The 13,971-nt window shown below is 45.3% G+C and overlaps 1 protein-coding gene across 1 annotated transcript; it reads right to left on the bottom strand.

The window, feature by feature from the left end:
• Positions 1-3,682: 3,682 nt before the first annotated feature.
• Positions 3,683-10,141, bottom strand: adgrg4a (adhesion G protein-coupled receptor G4a). The gene is made up of 22 exons (XM_029847483.1): positions 10,054-10,141; positions 9,844-9,961; positions 9,493-9,540; positions 9,151-9,236; positions 8,997-9,067; positions 8,896-8,914; positions 8,797-8,819; positions 8,558-8,700; positions 8,361-8,490; positions 7,479-7,585; positions 7,149-7,365; positions 6,895-7,060; positions 6,560-6,712; positions 6,184-6,321; positions 6,062-6,107; positions 5,843-5,946; positions 5,579-5,700; positions 4,955-5,223; positions 4,763-4,868; positions 4,416-4,696; positions 4,218-4,319; positions 3,683-4,143 (listed from the first exon to the last, which is right to left on the bottom strand). Exons 2-22 carry the CDS (start codon positions 9,911-9,913, stop codon positions 3,998-4,000), a joined length of 2,547 nt encoding a protein of 848 aa, XP_029703343.1. The 5' UTR covers positions 9,914-9,961; positions 10,054-10,141; the 3' UTR covers positions 3,683-3,997.
• Between the last annotated feature and the right edge of the window lie 3,830 nt (positions 10,142-13,971).

Raw genomic sequence — 13,971 nt, 5'->3', positions numbered from 1 at the left:
GCTTTTAATCCAAATCTGTTCAAGGGAAAATATGTAGGCCTGCAAGAAATGCTAGATTCTTCCCCACCCCTTAATTGGTTGCAGGCCAATAAAGACCCCCCTTCAGGAGTTTTATGCTTTTTGTTATCAATGACTTTGTTCCCCCTCTTGACTACCAGTGATTTAAATCCCCAACTGAACTTTAATTGTGTCCAAAGAAAACAAATGAGCTTTTAAAGAAGCCACTCAGGTGAAGGGGACACTCGTCTTTGACCTCTACCAATCTCCATCTCTTCTCCTGTCTGGAGGAGACTTTAACTTGCTCTTTGATTTGCACCTTTACAACTGCAGCTACAGTTGGAATTCTTCCCTCTTTTTTAACCACAATCAGAAATTATGGTTGAAAGTTGATTGGAGGAGGCATCACTCACATAATCCATCTAACCCCCCCCCCTCTACTGACCTCAGATCAGCCCCACTGTGCTGGATACAAAGGCTATTTATTAAGAGAACTAACGCTAAACTGGACACCTTTAAATTATTCAGTGAGCCTATAAAACACAGCGGTCTTGATTAAATCCCCCCAAATGAGAATAAAATTAAATTTAGGTCGTCTTGTGAACTGGGTGTTTACAGAGATCAAGACAGCAGAATAATGGCTCAGATACAATTTTGGCTTCTAATATGAATAATCAGTTTCAAATGTAGTGGAAGGAAGTGGTTGGCCATTAGCTCTCGTCTGACATGACTCACACCTCATAAATTACGTTGTCAGGCTATAAAGTGGGAATGTGACGGGGCGATTGGTATTATCTCTCACTGCAGCAGGTTTCAGGCATTTTAAGCTCTTAAATGAAATGAGTCACACATGTGAGGTGAATGTGACCAAAGCTGAGGAATCAGCCATGAGTCTGCGGCAGCAACAAAGTATCACTTCTTGAAAATCTGTCCTGCATCGTCTCTCCGTTAGGAAATGGAGATATACAGTAAAATTGAAAGGGGGACAGCAGCCATGCTCGAGTAGGTACCACGACAGCCTAATTGACCCGGCGTTTGTGATTTCCACAATAACGATGGCAGTAATTGTTGAGAGGCTGGGCTGGTAACACGCAAAGACAGACAGAAACGACAGATTAATTACTGTTGGACAGTAATTAATAGGCAATATGCAATGGGGGATAAACTTTTATTTTTTCTTCCTTTCTACTACTGTATTTAGGCATCAGTACAGTAAACATTACCATGTAAAACATTGAAGGATATATAGATTATAAAGTCATCTTTTTTAAGAAGAGGTAATTTTTTGCTCATTAATTTCTGTTTTTTTTTACAGTGCATTCTTTCAACACAGCATTTACATAGCAAGTCAGGAACCCAACCCAGCTGTCTTTTTTTTTGTCACATTAAATCTCAAAACACGCTAAACTCTCCATTCTGAACCCATATTAAGAATAATATTTACACAGATAACAGTTAGACAAAGTTAATACTGGTTGATGTTTACTGGTGCAGATAAAAATCACAGAAAAATGCAGGTGATCCAAGGTGAGAGAAAAGAGATGAAGACCCATAAGAGTGCTCTGACATCTACAGGAACAGTGCTGTAGTTGGAGAACAGGTTTGTCAGAGAATATTCCCCTCTGGAAAGTTCGTTCCAGACAGCATTTTTCTGACGCGTGGAACAAGCGGCAAAGGGAAGTACTGTCACGTCTTCCTCATATGCGCTGGTGACACGCTGCTATCTGAAGAGAAAATGGCTGACGTCTATCTGAGTGAGGAGGAGAGCGGGGACGACGGTCTGCAGAGATCAGCAGCGGTTCTCCGCGGTGCTCCTTCAGTACCAGTACAAGTCCTTCTTGTCCAGACATCGTCCTGCCAGAGACCAGAAGAGACTTATTCAAACCTGTAACCTTTATATTAATCTGTATCATTTTGGGGATCTCAGCACAATCAAAATAACAACTCCAGGAAGTAAAAGTTGAAGAACAAACACAAGTAGTCGACGATGAATCATATGTTTTTATAGTTTAGTCAGTGTTCTTTCTTATCGCCAGATGTAGTTGAGAAGTAACGGCAACCATGACAAGATTTTACTGTTTACTCTGAGCAGTTTATTTTTTCCGTGAAGCACTGATCCCTATCTCAGTCTGCAGGCAGCAAGACAACTGTTCAATCAAAACCAGAAAAGAGCACTTTTTTAAGCTCTGAAAAGGCATTGAGAGCAGAATCCACTTCTTCTTACCAGGTTTGAAAGCCATGGTGTGGTCCACTGGCTCTCGGAGTCCCGGCTGCACCATCCAACTGGGATGCAGTTCTGGCTTGGAGCTGGAGGGCAGACTGGCTCCCATATCAGCCTGTTCGGTGTGCAGTAGGTTGAGAAGGGACGTCGCGTATTGCTGTCCTGTAAGACTCAGTTCTTCCGGGGACAGGGAGTATGCAAGGGACGGCAGCCCCACGCTCTCGCCTCCTCTGGCTGTAAAGGGGTGCCAGGAGTTGGGGGAGTCTTCCACAGGGCTTAAGGTCAGGAGGCTTCCTGGCGGGAGCTGTGGCTTGGGGTTGTTGACCACGGTGGACCCCTGACAGAGGTTGGATTTCTCTGTGGACAGAAACACTGTAAGGAGTGCGAACAGGGTCACCGGACCCGTACGTCGTCCCGCGTCCTTACCCAATTTTACGGTTTTGCGTGTCTTCTTGGCCTTTCCCCCCGGGCCCTTGTCTCTGCAGACATCACGGAGAGCGCGGCTGAAGTGGGCGTCCACCATGCTGTTGGTGTCACCGTGGAAGTAAGTCAGGATGATGTAATGAGAATGCTTCTCCACCTTTACAGCCATCGGACCTTCCGTTCTGTCCTCCATGTGTCGCTTGTGACTGCAGACAGAACCAAAGTTAGATTTGAACAGTTTCCCCTGAGATTATGCAACCTAATATTAGCTCTTACCTACCCGTTCCTGGTTACACCAAAAGGTATTGAAAGAATTTGGTCTGAACAAAGACACTGAAGGCTGTGAGCCACATTTTTGCATACAAATAGACGCGACAACACCTTTTATTCAATCAGTGAGTTTCAAAGCTGGGAATGAATCTAATCTGAACGGGGGTGGTTTAAGCGCATAAAAACATGTTCCTGTGGTTGGAGAGGATCACAGTGAATGACCAACGTGTAAATAAGGGCACACAGATCCAATAGTTTGCCTTTAACCATCCACGCCACTGTTTCAGGTACTTTCTAGTGTCCTTGTTAGTGTCCTTACCAGACCTGATGAACGAAACCCAAAGATTGCCGTGCTTTTGCACCGACCGACCAGCCAGAGCGGACGTGTTCACCTCCACAGATAACAGCCAAAAGTGCAGGGAAAAGGCATCACTTGGTTTCAGGCCGGAGGATTCTCTCTCATCGATCGGCCCTTCCTGCAGCTCCAATCCGTTGCAGAAATTAGACCATTTCCCAGCGCCGAGCATCCGAACTCACTGAGTGTGGAGTGTGTTCCACTGGGAGGGTGTGTGAGACTTCAGACACAGACTGCTATGATCAGAATGTCACCCAGCCAGTTCCTCCTGAACCTGTGTGGCGCTTCAAACACTTGCTGTTAACACTTCAAGCACAAAAACTGGCTGCGTTACAACATGAAAATAAAAATCTGCAACTCGAAATTAACCTAAAAGCCAGAACATCCACATAAAAGAAAAAGGCTTCGGCAGCAGTTACTTAAATTATTTATTCTCAGCAACATGAATGATGCTTAACCATGTTCTGACTGTAAACATCATGATTTCCACAGGATAATAGCTCAATATTCATAAATGATTACTATTACTACATGTTACAATAGTGCTACTAATCATCACATCAAGCTTTTTTTATAGGCTCATTAGGCTCCTCTCTTAGATTTGAATCCACATAACGTCACATCTTTAATGGATTTGCAGGAGTGCTGACAGATGAGTCCTGCATCTGTGGAAACGTTATCACCCCCACTGAACTGCACCATGGAGATTAGAGCAGCCCACAAACCGCCTCTCAAGCAGCGTCCTGACGGTTTCCTGCTGATCCCGCAGAGGAGTCTGAGATCTTCCTGACGGTGGTGTTGTCAGACGCCACCGAATCAGAGTTCCCATGGTGATTCTTTTGGCTCGGGCCGCTTATCGTCTCGGTTTGACCCCTGTCTTAAAGGACAGAGAGGGGAACATTAACTCACGTGTCTCAAAATGAGCTCGCTGTCGCTTTCGTTGGAAGTTACCAGAGTAATCGCCGTGTCTGAAACGTCGGCAGCACAGGTGGGCTCTCCACTGGTTCCTCACGTTTTCCTTCATCAAACAGTGGAACACAAAAATAAAGAGGCCTGGGACGGAAAAGAAAAGACGCGTGAGGACAAATTCGATTTCAATTTGCTTTTGGGAAAACATGTTCTCTCACCCTTCACCCAGAAAAACCTCACCCTGCAAACTGTTGAAGATGGTGAACAGGTAGATTAGAACCACTCTGCCCGGACCGAATGAGAAAAAGCCGGTGATCCACGTCAGGCCCAGCAGGACGGTGAGACTGGCCACCGTCCTCAAGTCCCTCAGCGACATGCGGCCGTTCTCTGATGACTTGTTGGCTTTCATCCTCCGGATCTGGACCAGGACCACGATGAAAACGCAGATGTTGCACAGCAGGACGAGGACGATGAAGGCCACCACCGTCACGTAGAAGAAGACATCGAGCTGCAACCAGCAGCTGGAGAGATGCAGATGCTCCGTCACAGGTTGAAATCCGCTGCGCGTTGCCACCGTGTTTACTTACAATTGTTCGGTCAGACTACGTCCTACTGCGATCTCTGCTGGCAGAGCGTTTCCGTAGGCATCTTTATTTATAGCCAGAACCAGGCTGACTATGAGCAAGGGAATACCTGTGACAGCGATATTCAAAGTTTAAGTCACCCAAATGTTCTGAAACGCCACCAACAAGCCCATCCTGTTCCCACAGTGTTCTCACCCCATCCTACAGAGCACAGCTTGAGCATGTAAGAGGAGACATAGATGTTGAAGACCTTGACCAGCGCCAGGTACATGTGGACGGCCTCCAGGCCCATCCAGGTAAAAGAGGCCAGCATGAAGTAGTGGAGCAGGGCCGCTGTGGCGATGCACAGGCCGTAGTCGGAGAACGACGAGAGCCACGAGTTGAGCAAGAACATCATGCTCAAGCCCAGCAGGGCGGCTGACAGGTTGATGAGGATCTTTGACGGGTAGTCACGGCGCACCTTCCTGTGAGGGACGGCCAATCAGAAACGGGGAAGCTGCTGGACAACTGAGGATCCTTTTATTTTCCTTTCATCTCGAGATTGTGATGCTTTGGTGTATCAGACAGTAGCGGATTGCACTAAACTATGATGGGGAAAGCTCGTCAGGCTTTAAAAAAGACTCAGCTGTCTTGTGGGCCAAACAAGCACACATAAAAATGGTTCCGTCAGCTGTTGTAAATGTGACAGATGCAGGTGAACATTTGTTCAGGCAGCTTGCAGTTGAACACGCATCCTGTCACGGCTGATCGCAGCCTAGATAAATGTACGTAGCCTGTTAGAACGGAATAAATATAGAAATTCATCTTAAAGCCACTTACTCAAAGGCAAGATATGTGAGCAGTGTGATACTCAGAAAGATAGAGGAAACGCCACAACCCAGATAGGAGAGCAGAGTCAAGATCCGGCTGTCGGCGTCACTTACGGCTTCTCTGGATACGTCCTGAAATCGGAGATGGAAGCAGAGGGGAATCAGGTTCTTTACTCACTGATTGTGGGTGAAGCCTAAAAAGGGGGCTTCCGTGATGCCGCAGCACATTGTGGCAGTTGAGTCGGACCCTTTTGGGATATGGGATAGCACTCACCAGGAGGACGCCGAAATGCGTGAGGTGATTACAGCGGCAGCTGGTTTGTGAAGGAGAAACGCTGTGGGTTTCACAGCCTTCGCTGTTCCAGCCCCCCCGACCATCTAACAGAGAGAGATGAGACATGCTTACACAAAGCTTCCTGTGTGACCCTCGTTGATCTTTCTAGTTCCAACCTGGAGAGCCTGGTGCCAATCTGAAATAGAATAACCGACTCACTGCTTTGATAAAAATCCCAGAAGACGCAGTGCACTTTGTCTTCTTCCTGCGAACACAGACGAGTGTTGAGGTTTTAGGCCAAAAACATATAAAGTCGTCGTTTGGACGCTCTCGCCGCTCACATCTTTGGGTGTTAGATGCCTGAATGTCACCAGCACGTGCTCCCTCAGGTTGTTGACGTTGCGTTTTTTGATGCTGGCTGAGACGATGTAGGAATTTAACATCATGTTGCCGCCTGTCACATTTGTTATCAGAGGGTCCTGTCAAAAAAAAGAAATAGAGCGGTTGCTCCGGTGATACATACATAGGTCATACAGCACTATCTGTTATATTTTACATCCTTGATGGGACAAAGATGCTTAGTCGTCGCTTTTGTGGTTACTGTTTGGTTAATTAGAAATGCTAATGCTAAGCTATCTCCTCGCTGTAGATTTAGATCAGATACAAAGTCGGTGTTCTTCTTCCCGTAAAACACAACAGGAGGGAGCGATTGGGCACCTGAAAGAGCTTTTGGCTTCCATAAAAATGGAACTGGATCCTGGTTTTGTTTCCTTCTCCGGCAGAGAAAAAGTCTTCAAGGTCAGAGGGCAAAGAGATCGTCGCATCCGTATCAGGAAGTGGTTCACTCGCAAAGCTCCGGTTGAGGAAAATCTGCAGGAGACACAATAAAAGCAGCAGTGAGTCACGACTGCGTCCCTGTGGGTGTGTGATCTCCTGGATCACTGGATTATTGGAGGCGAATGCAAATAGAACCATGTTGCTGCCGATATCATTGTTAGTATTACAGTCAGGTGGAGGTATTTACAGCCTCATATTCCTGATGCTAATCTCACCTGCGGGGTCAAATCTGCAGAAACAGCAGACACACCGAAGGTGAGGCCGGTGAATGTGTCTGAGCCGGTATCGATCATGGACATGGCGAGCAGCGGCACCGTAAAGTTGACAGATTCCTCTTCAAATTCCATGTTGTTTCCCATCGCGTCTGTCAAATTCAGGACACTTTTCCACCCAAGTGGGAGATAAAAAAAAATCTGCTTTACAGAAATTCCGTGTTTGTGATCATGGGTGTTGTTTTCCTTCCACTTACGTGTTAGCCACCACAGCCACGTCAGTGCTGGAGAGCAGGATGTCAGACACAATGGTGACGATGTTTTCACCAACGGGAGGTGTCATGACGCTGATATTCACCACCTCTACGAGCTTCTCCACCACTGTATCCAGATCTGTGGCTGACAGCTCCTCATTGAGCTCTAACTTATCATCCACAAGGTCCTGAATCATCTCCACAACCTCGTCCGCGTTATCTGAGGATCAGTCATGTCGTTAATGCCTCTGCTTTGTTTTCTCAGTCTCTCGTTTTATTTAGATTTGATTTGAGGCAAAGCATGCTGCTAAAAACTCAGACAGACCCACTGACCGGGCGTGACAGTGACATTATCCAGATCTGGAAAGGACACCACCACTTTGCAAGCGGTCATATCAGGAGGAGCCCAGCTGGTTTCATCATTTTCAATGTGCAACTTGCTAAAAAAAAAAGAAAGAAAGAAAGAAAACACCAAAATAATACAGAAGCTCAGACGTGATTGTGGTTCTGTCCTGTTGGCAGAGAGTTTTCTGCATATTACAGAGGGCTGTTAGCTCAAATTGAGTTGAATTCCTGTTTCATTCAAAGACTGAGATGATCACTACTATTGGACATCAAGTCCGCTGAGGGCAAATCTCAATTCAGTTTTCCAGTTCTGTCTGCTCCAAAAAAGAAAAGGTTCAAAATTGGGAAGAAACTTCTCTATCTCATTGAATTTTGATATTCCACTCATGTTATTAACCATCATGTTGCTTTTGAGTATTTAAGGCATACCAGGTGATAAAATACGTGATCAATTTACCAAACTGTTTAAGCTAGTGACAGTCATCATGACTTGTGGGAATTTTCAGGAATTCTTTCGTGCTTCAGGACCCAACGACTGCGATTCTGCCTCAGATTACTTTTGTCTCAGTCTCACACTCGGGGGAAGATCACATCATCATCATCATCATCTTCTTCTTCTTCTTCTACTTTATCATCATCATCATCATCATCATCACCAGCAATAAAAGTAGAAACTGGGGCCTCATCAATATTCCCAACATTGTTTTGTCGGTATTAGTGTGGATGTCAGGGTAAATAAAGCCCTGACTGCCCGTCAACATGGCCTTTATTAATGTTTGGGAGGTTTAATGAAACACGGCCCACTGGCAACACTAAATAAATTATAACAGTTGGATTAGCTCATTGTTTGGACTAATAACGGGGTCTCACCACAGCCTGGAGGCTCGCTTAGATCTCGGCTTTCTGCAGACCATTTCCTGGATGATCTGGGGAAACGTTTCAGACCAAATATACTCCCCGTAAACCGTCGACAGGGTGTCCTCCAGACAGTTTTGTGGCTCTGAAAAGAGATGGGAGGCATTCAGAAATCCACACGTGTCAGGTCCGTTGGGATGAGCCGGTCTTACCGATGTGCCTGATAATCAGCGCTGTGGCGTGAAGAGAAACGGCGCCGTCTTCATACTTGGACGCCAAAGCCGACCGGATCAGCGCTTGTGTTTCAGCCACACTGTTTATGTTGTACTCCTGAACGTGGAAGCAACACTCGTACCTGGAGATGAAATCGCCTGTTAGCAGCAGCACCGCCCTGGACTAGGACAGAAGTGATGAGCAAGCGGTACAGGTTAAAGAACCTGGGGTCACCTACTCTTCCCACTGGTGGTTGAATGCCTATGAGACAAAGACAGGGTGTAAATATCGTTTTTTTTAAGAGGATCTAGTTATTTCGCCAAAAGCTCATACTCACCCACACCTCCGCGGGCGTCCTATATGGAAAACATGAGCATGGTTACTAAGTCAGCCTGAGCATTCCACAGAAATTTAAAGGGATGATTCCATCTAACTCACCTGCCAATTTCCCCTTTTACAATGAAATTCACCACAACCATGGTGTTGTTCACCTGCAGCTGTCTGGTCGCCTTTTAAAAGTTCAACATCATTTCCTTTTTACATCTGCATCAAGTGAAGGTGGCGCTGAAAGGCGGCCATGTGAAAGCCTTACCCATCTCTCAATCATCTGCTGGGGGTGCGAGGGGCTGCCGGACAGGCGCACACTTGCATTGACCCTGAAGAACACATCGGCCAGAACTGCAGGAGTTGAAACACAGCGGAGCATCTGCATGTCAACAATCCGGCCAATATTTACAGCACCACACAAACAGAGAGCGGGAGAAATGACAACGTCGCAAAGAATGAAGGCAGAGAGAGGGAGACTTTCAGTTGGACTTCTTCTGAATCAAATACGAGGAAATACGACAGATCAAGCGAAAAGCTGAAATGGAATCATTCATCTGCCTCAGTAAAGACCGACTGCTTTGTTTTTGGTCTGTTTAGCAACGCTCACCTCTTTTGTCCGGGCTGGTCGTCGACTCGGGCGCTGCGAGAAGCGACGCTAAAAGGAGACGTGTCAAGGTTTAGGAAAGAAACACTCAGTTTAAAGAAGGAATAAATAAAGTATATGCCAGGAGGTCAATATATTGTGGTTCTCTCTGATTTTAATGTATAGGTTTCTGGAGTCCCGCTGGGTTCTGTGTTTGGACCTCTACTATTCAAAGACATTTATTTTTGAATTTTTGTTTTATTACGTACATAACTAAAGGCAACAAACAGGGATTTACTTGGCCAACTATTTAAGCTGACAACAGACAGACGTGAGTTTAAACATGTGCAGTTTGATAATAAAGAGCAAACTTACTTGTAAGGGAGTGGCAGAGTGACAGCTGCGAACACAGCAGGAGGGCCAGAGACGTTCCGAAAGAGCTCATGATATCCTCAAGTGGTCTTCAGCTGAGAGGTGACAGTCATATTCACCCCTAGGAAAGGTTATTACTGTATTTTGGCGTCTGCACGCGCAGCAGGAGCTCTTTAGAACGGTCAAATCTCTTCAATGAGAACTAGCATTTACAGAGAAGTAGCGCATTCCAAGAATCAGCCGGTGCAGAAGGTCTCCCTCTGCTCAAAGTACCTCCACACCCTTTCCCCCTGCTTCGGGTTACTCATTAATCAGCTGCCATAAACAGAAGCAGGACAACACACAACTCAGTGACACTTGCATGAAATTATGTTTGACTTACAAATTCACCCGCTAATTGCTTTTCAGTGTGACATCACTGTCTGGTTTCATGTCCCCCTCAAAGAGACTCAAAGCTCTCTTTTGTGGTGGGAATGATTTTGTCAAGGAGAATCAATCAGTTTTAAAGGTCAACGACTAAAGGAGATTGAGAAATACTCTCATTTTACACACAGTTGCCGCATCACACACACACACACACACACATATATATACTGTATATATATAGATAGATCCATCCATCATCCCTATCTATCTATCTATCTATCTATCTATCTATCTATCTATCTATCTATCTATCTATCTATCTATCTATCTATCTATCTATCTATCTATCTATCTATCTATCTATCTATCTATCCATCCATCCATCCATCCATCCATCCATCCATCCATCCATCCATCCATCCATCCATCCATCCATCCATCCATCCATCCATCCATCCATCCATCCATCCATCTATCTATCTATCTATCTATCAATTGATCAGCTGCTTTAACCGTGTCACTGCTCACTCAGGCTTTAAATAGGTGGATAAAACCCTCTTTACCCCACACTCCTCCATTTACCGCCTGTGCATTCTCCTCCCGTCTTCACCCTGTATTTGTCTTTTCTCTCTCTCCTCTCTCTCCTTTTATCCCCACCTTGCTCCCATCAGTGCCATAAATATTCATATCACCTGAGCTGCAAATGGTTTCTCATTCAGAGCATCATTGTCCCTGCAAACTAATGTCTTTACTGTTTCCAAGCAAATGTTATCTGTATAATCATCTGCATCTTGTTCTTTGTATATTAGTGTGTGTGCGTGTGTGTGTGTGTGTGTGTGTGTGTGTGTGTGTGTGTGCGTGTGTGCGTGTGTGTGTGCCAGACTGTGGGTTACTTTTGTAGGGTTGCTGCATTGTAAATTTTACTGTAAACATTTAGAATGATATTCCTGTGCCTGCGCTATGCAGGTGATCACTGATCAAACATGTCTAATTGGCTCTCCTGTGTGCAGTCACACACATGCAAATATATTGCAGGGTTCATTTAAAGTGAAAACAATCAATTGCTCCTTTATATAGTCGTAATATCCTGTCAGGGGGCGAGATTGGAGTGTTTTTCCTTTTTAAAATAGCTCCATACTGCCCTATCGAGGCCAGGTTAGGTACTACAGCTGTGTTATTTCTTCCGTCTCAGTGAAGAAATTGTTCATCGTGAGTGGAGCTTGGGCAAAAAGAGACCACACTGATCTTATTTGTGGCATTAAATCTGATTTTGATTTTCCCTGCCAATCTGTCAGTTTATGCAAAGAAGTCCTTGTTGTAATAAAGTTCTTTAACAAAAGCTTCATTCATGCTCGTCGAATCCTCCTCTGAGTGTAGCAGAGGATTTGAGAATACCAGGTGAGACGTGATGGGACCCAGGGAGGGGAGACCCCATATTCATTGGGCCAAAGCATATTGGGAAGCCCACCTGCGGGAATTCCTCAAGATAATTCCCACAGGAGGAACAGAAGCCCCAGGGTGGTTGTTTAGTGCAGCTCTACTTTCCTGGCTGCTCTTCTGCTCTGGGCTTTCCTTCTGACAGCAGAGAGTCACAGTCAGCCACACACATGACGTCTGACATTCCCACCTACGATCCGACTTTTGTGTGCCTGAGCTAATTTGGAGTGCACACGGCTTTTCCAGAGCAGAGTCCCAGTTGCACGCCCCCTCACCCTGAAGGACCATCGTCCTCTGATGCACCCCCCTCCCCCAGAGAGAGGAGCTAATCAATCAGAGGACCCTCCAAGACCCCCGATTTGACTCAAGACCCCATTAGGTAGTTTGAAAAATAAAACACTGTATACTGTACATGCTGTACATCCATCGGCTGCCTCGTGATGAATTATGCACACCGCTTTCATCTCTCCACAGTCCTGTCCACAAGGACGGGACACGTCCGACTTTAATTGTCATCAGTGTCAATATTAAGCCATCAGAGAAGATCGCACAGGCAGAGCGGAAAAGCAACACAGAGGAGGTAAGAGATGACAAGACCATGCAGAAAACCTGTTGACCTATTAAGCCGTGCAGATGTGTGATAATAAAGAGGCTAAATATTTGACGGAAACTCCAAGCAATGTGGGAGGTGGCTCAAGGTCTGTGTGTTGCTGTTTATGTCTTCGCTCTTGTTTTCAGTTGCTCTGACTTCCACTTTCTAATGAGGGCACCCATGAGACCGTGGACACGCTGGACAACGCGGTCCAGGACTCGTCCCTGCTGCTCGACTCCCCAAACAGCAGTAACAGACTGAGGAGCCTGGGACAATGTATGGGCGTCCCGCCTCAGATCGTGGCCCGCCTCTGGGGCTTCCAGGACCTGTTCCAGGACCTGCTCACCTCCACTTACACGCTCCTGCCCCAGCTGGCCCTGGCCGCCAGGCTCCTGCCTCATCCTGAAGATGTCGCTCACATGCGCAGAGCAGTCGTGACCAAATGAAGGGCTGTGTTGCCATGGCTGCAGGTGTAACGCAAACTTCCTGACCCACATTGCACCATGGCACTGTTACAGAGTGATAAAGAGTTAATGTTGGGCAAATCAAGATGTGAACCTTCCTGATCTTTATTGAGTTTGAGGGAATTAATGTTGGCGTAAAGATTAATATCTAAAGAGGAACTTTCCATTTGTATCTTGTTTGTAAGATTCACACAGTGAACAATCGATTATACTCAGTGTCACATGATTTAGTTTGGGAATTACCTCATATCCACATTAATCTCATTTTAAAGAACCCATAAATGCAAACTTTTAAGAGAGGAAAGCAAGATTTAAGTGCAAAAATGTGATTCCAGACAAGACAAATTGGCAAGTTAGAATAAAACAGACTAAACGGGGGCAGCTTCCATAATGACCTGATTAGAGCAACCAAAAAGCAACTCCGAGAACAAGCAAACAACTCAGAACAGTCATGAATCCCGAGGGAAGACAGGATGCAAAATGTAAAAAAGACAGATACGCCCATCTGGAAATGACTGACAGCGCTTGAATTCAGACAGCCCAAAAACACCAACTTAAGATGGAACTACCCGACTTTTAACCTTATAAAATGTAAAACTATATCAACAATTTGTGTCTCATTCTGAGCCATAATTGAACTCTGTGGGGCTACTTCCTGTTTACCATGTAAAATAGATGAGAGGCCCTCTGGCAAAAGCATGTGAGATGCACCAGGACAGGGGCTGCAGTGTTCATTGCAAGAGAGGGAACATAGTGCTCTGAGAAAATTACTTATTCTCTCGCTGGTGTGCCTACTGACAGTTTTTCTTGCTAGCCCTGCAGATCAAGATCTCAGCAAATCTGGTAAGATATACTCAAAATCATTTTAGAAACAGAATTATCAATATCTGTAGTAATTTTAATGTAGAGTAATTTTACTGTGTTTTTTAAGACCTGTTCCTTTCTTTTGACTATAAAATAATGGAAATACACGTTTTAATTGTAAGAATTTGTGTTTGAATAAATCAAATTATGGTTTTTGTGATTTTAATGGGCTCCCTATGGAGATCGTGTTGTTAAAGGACCGTTAATTATTGCAACAGTGCCTATTGTGAGCGCTAGGGGGCGCGCACGTGACCGACAACTACCGGTAACTTAGCCGCCGTATCGTTAGATCGTCAATAGTAACGACCATCCACTCTAAAACACAATAGTTTGTGGGTTTAATTTAAAGTTCATTATTATGATTGTCCTTTATTATTTTCATTCATAATTTGCTGCGCGGTGATGTCA

The sequence above is a fragment of the Takifugu rubripes genome, chromosome 14 (genome assembly GCF_901000725.2).
Source record: "Takifugu rubripes chromosome 14, fTakRub1.2, whole genome shotgun sequence".
Lineage (NCBI taxonomy): Eukaryota > Metazoa > Chordata > Actinopteri > Tetraodontiformes > Tetraodontidae > Takifugu > Takifugu rubripes.
This window is presented reverse-complemented; position numbering and strand designations above follow the sequence as displayed.

What these genes read in the sequence shown, in the direction of transcription:
- adgrg4a (XM_029847483.1), bottom strand. Translation starts at nt 9,913, where the DNA reads ATGAGCTCTTTCGGAACGTCTCTGGCCCTCCTGCTGTGTTCGCAGCTG. An exon ending in GCTGATTATCAGGCACATCG is followed by an intron (nt 8,491 to 8,557) that starts GTAAGACCGGCT and finishes ATCTCTTTTCAG; the next exon opens with AGCCACAAAACTGTCTGGAG. An exon ending in CGCATTTCGGCGTCCTCCTG is followed by an intron (nt 5,701 to 5,842) that starts GTGAGTGCTATC and finishes CTCCGATTTCAG; the next exon opens with GACGTATCCAGAGAAGCCGT.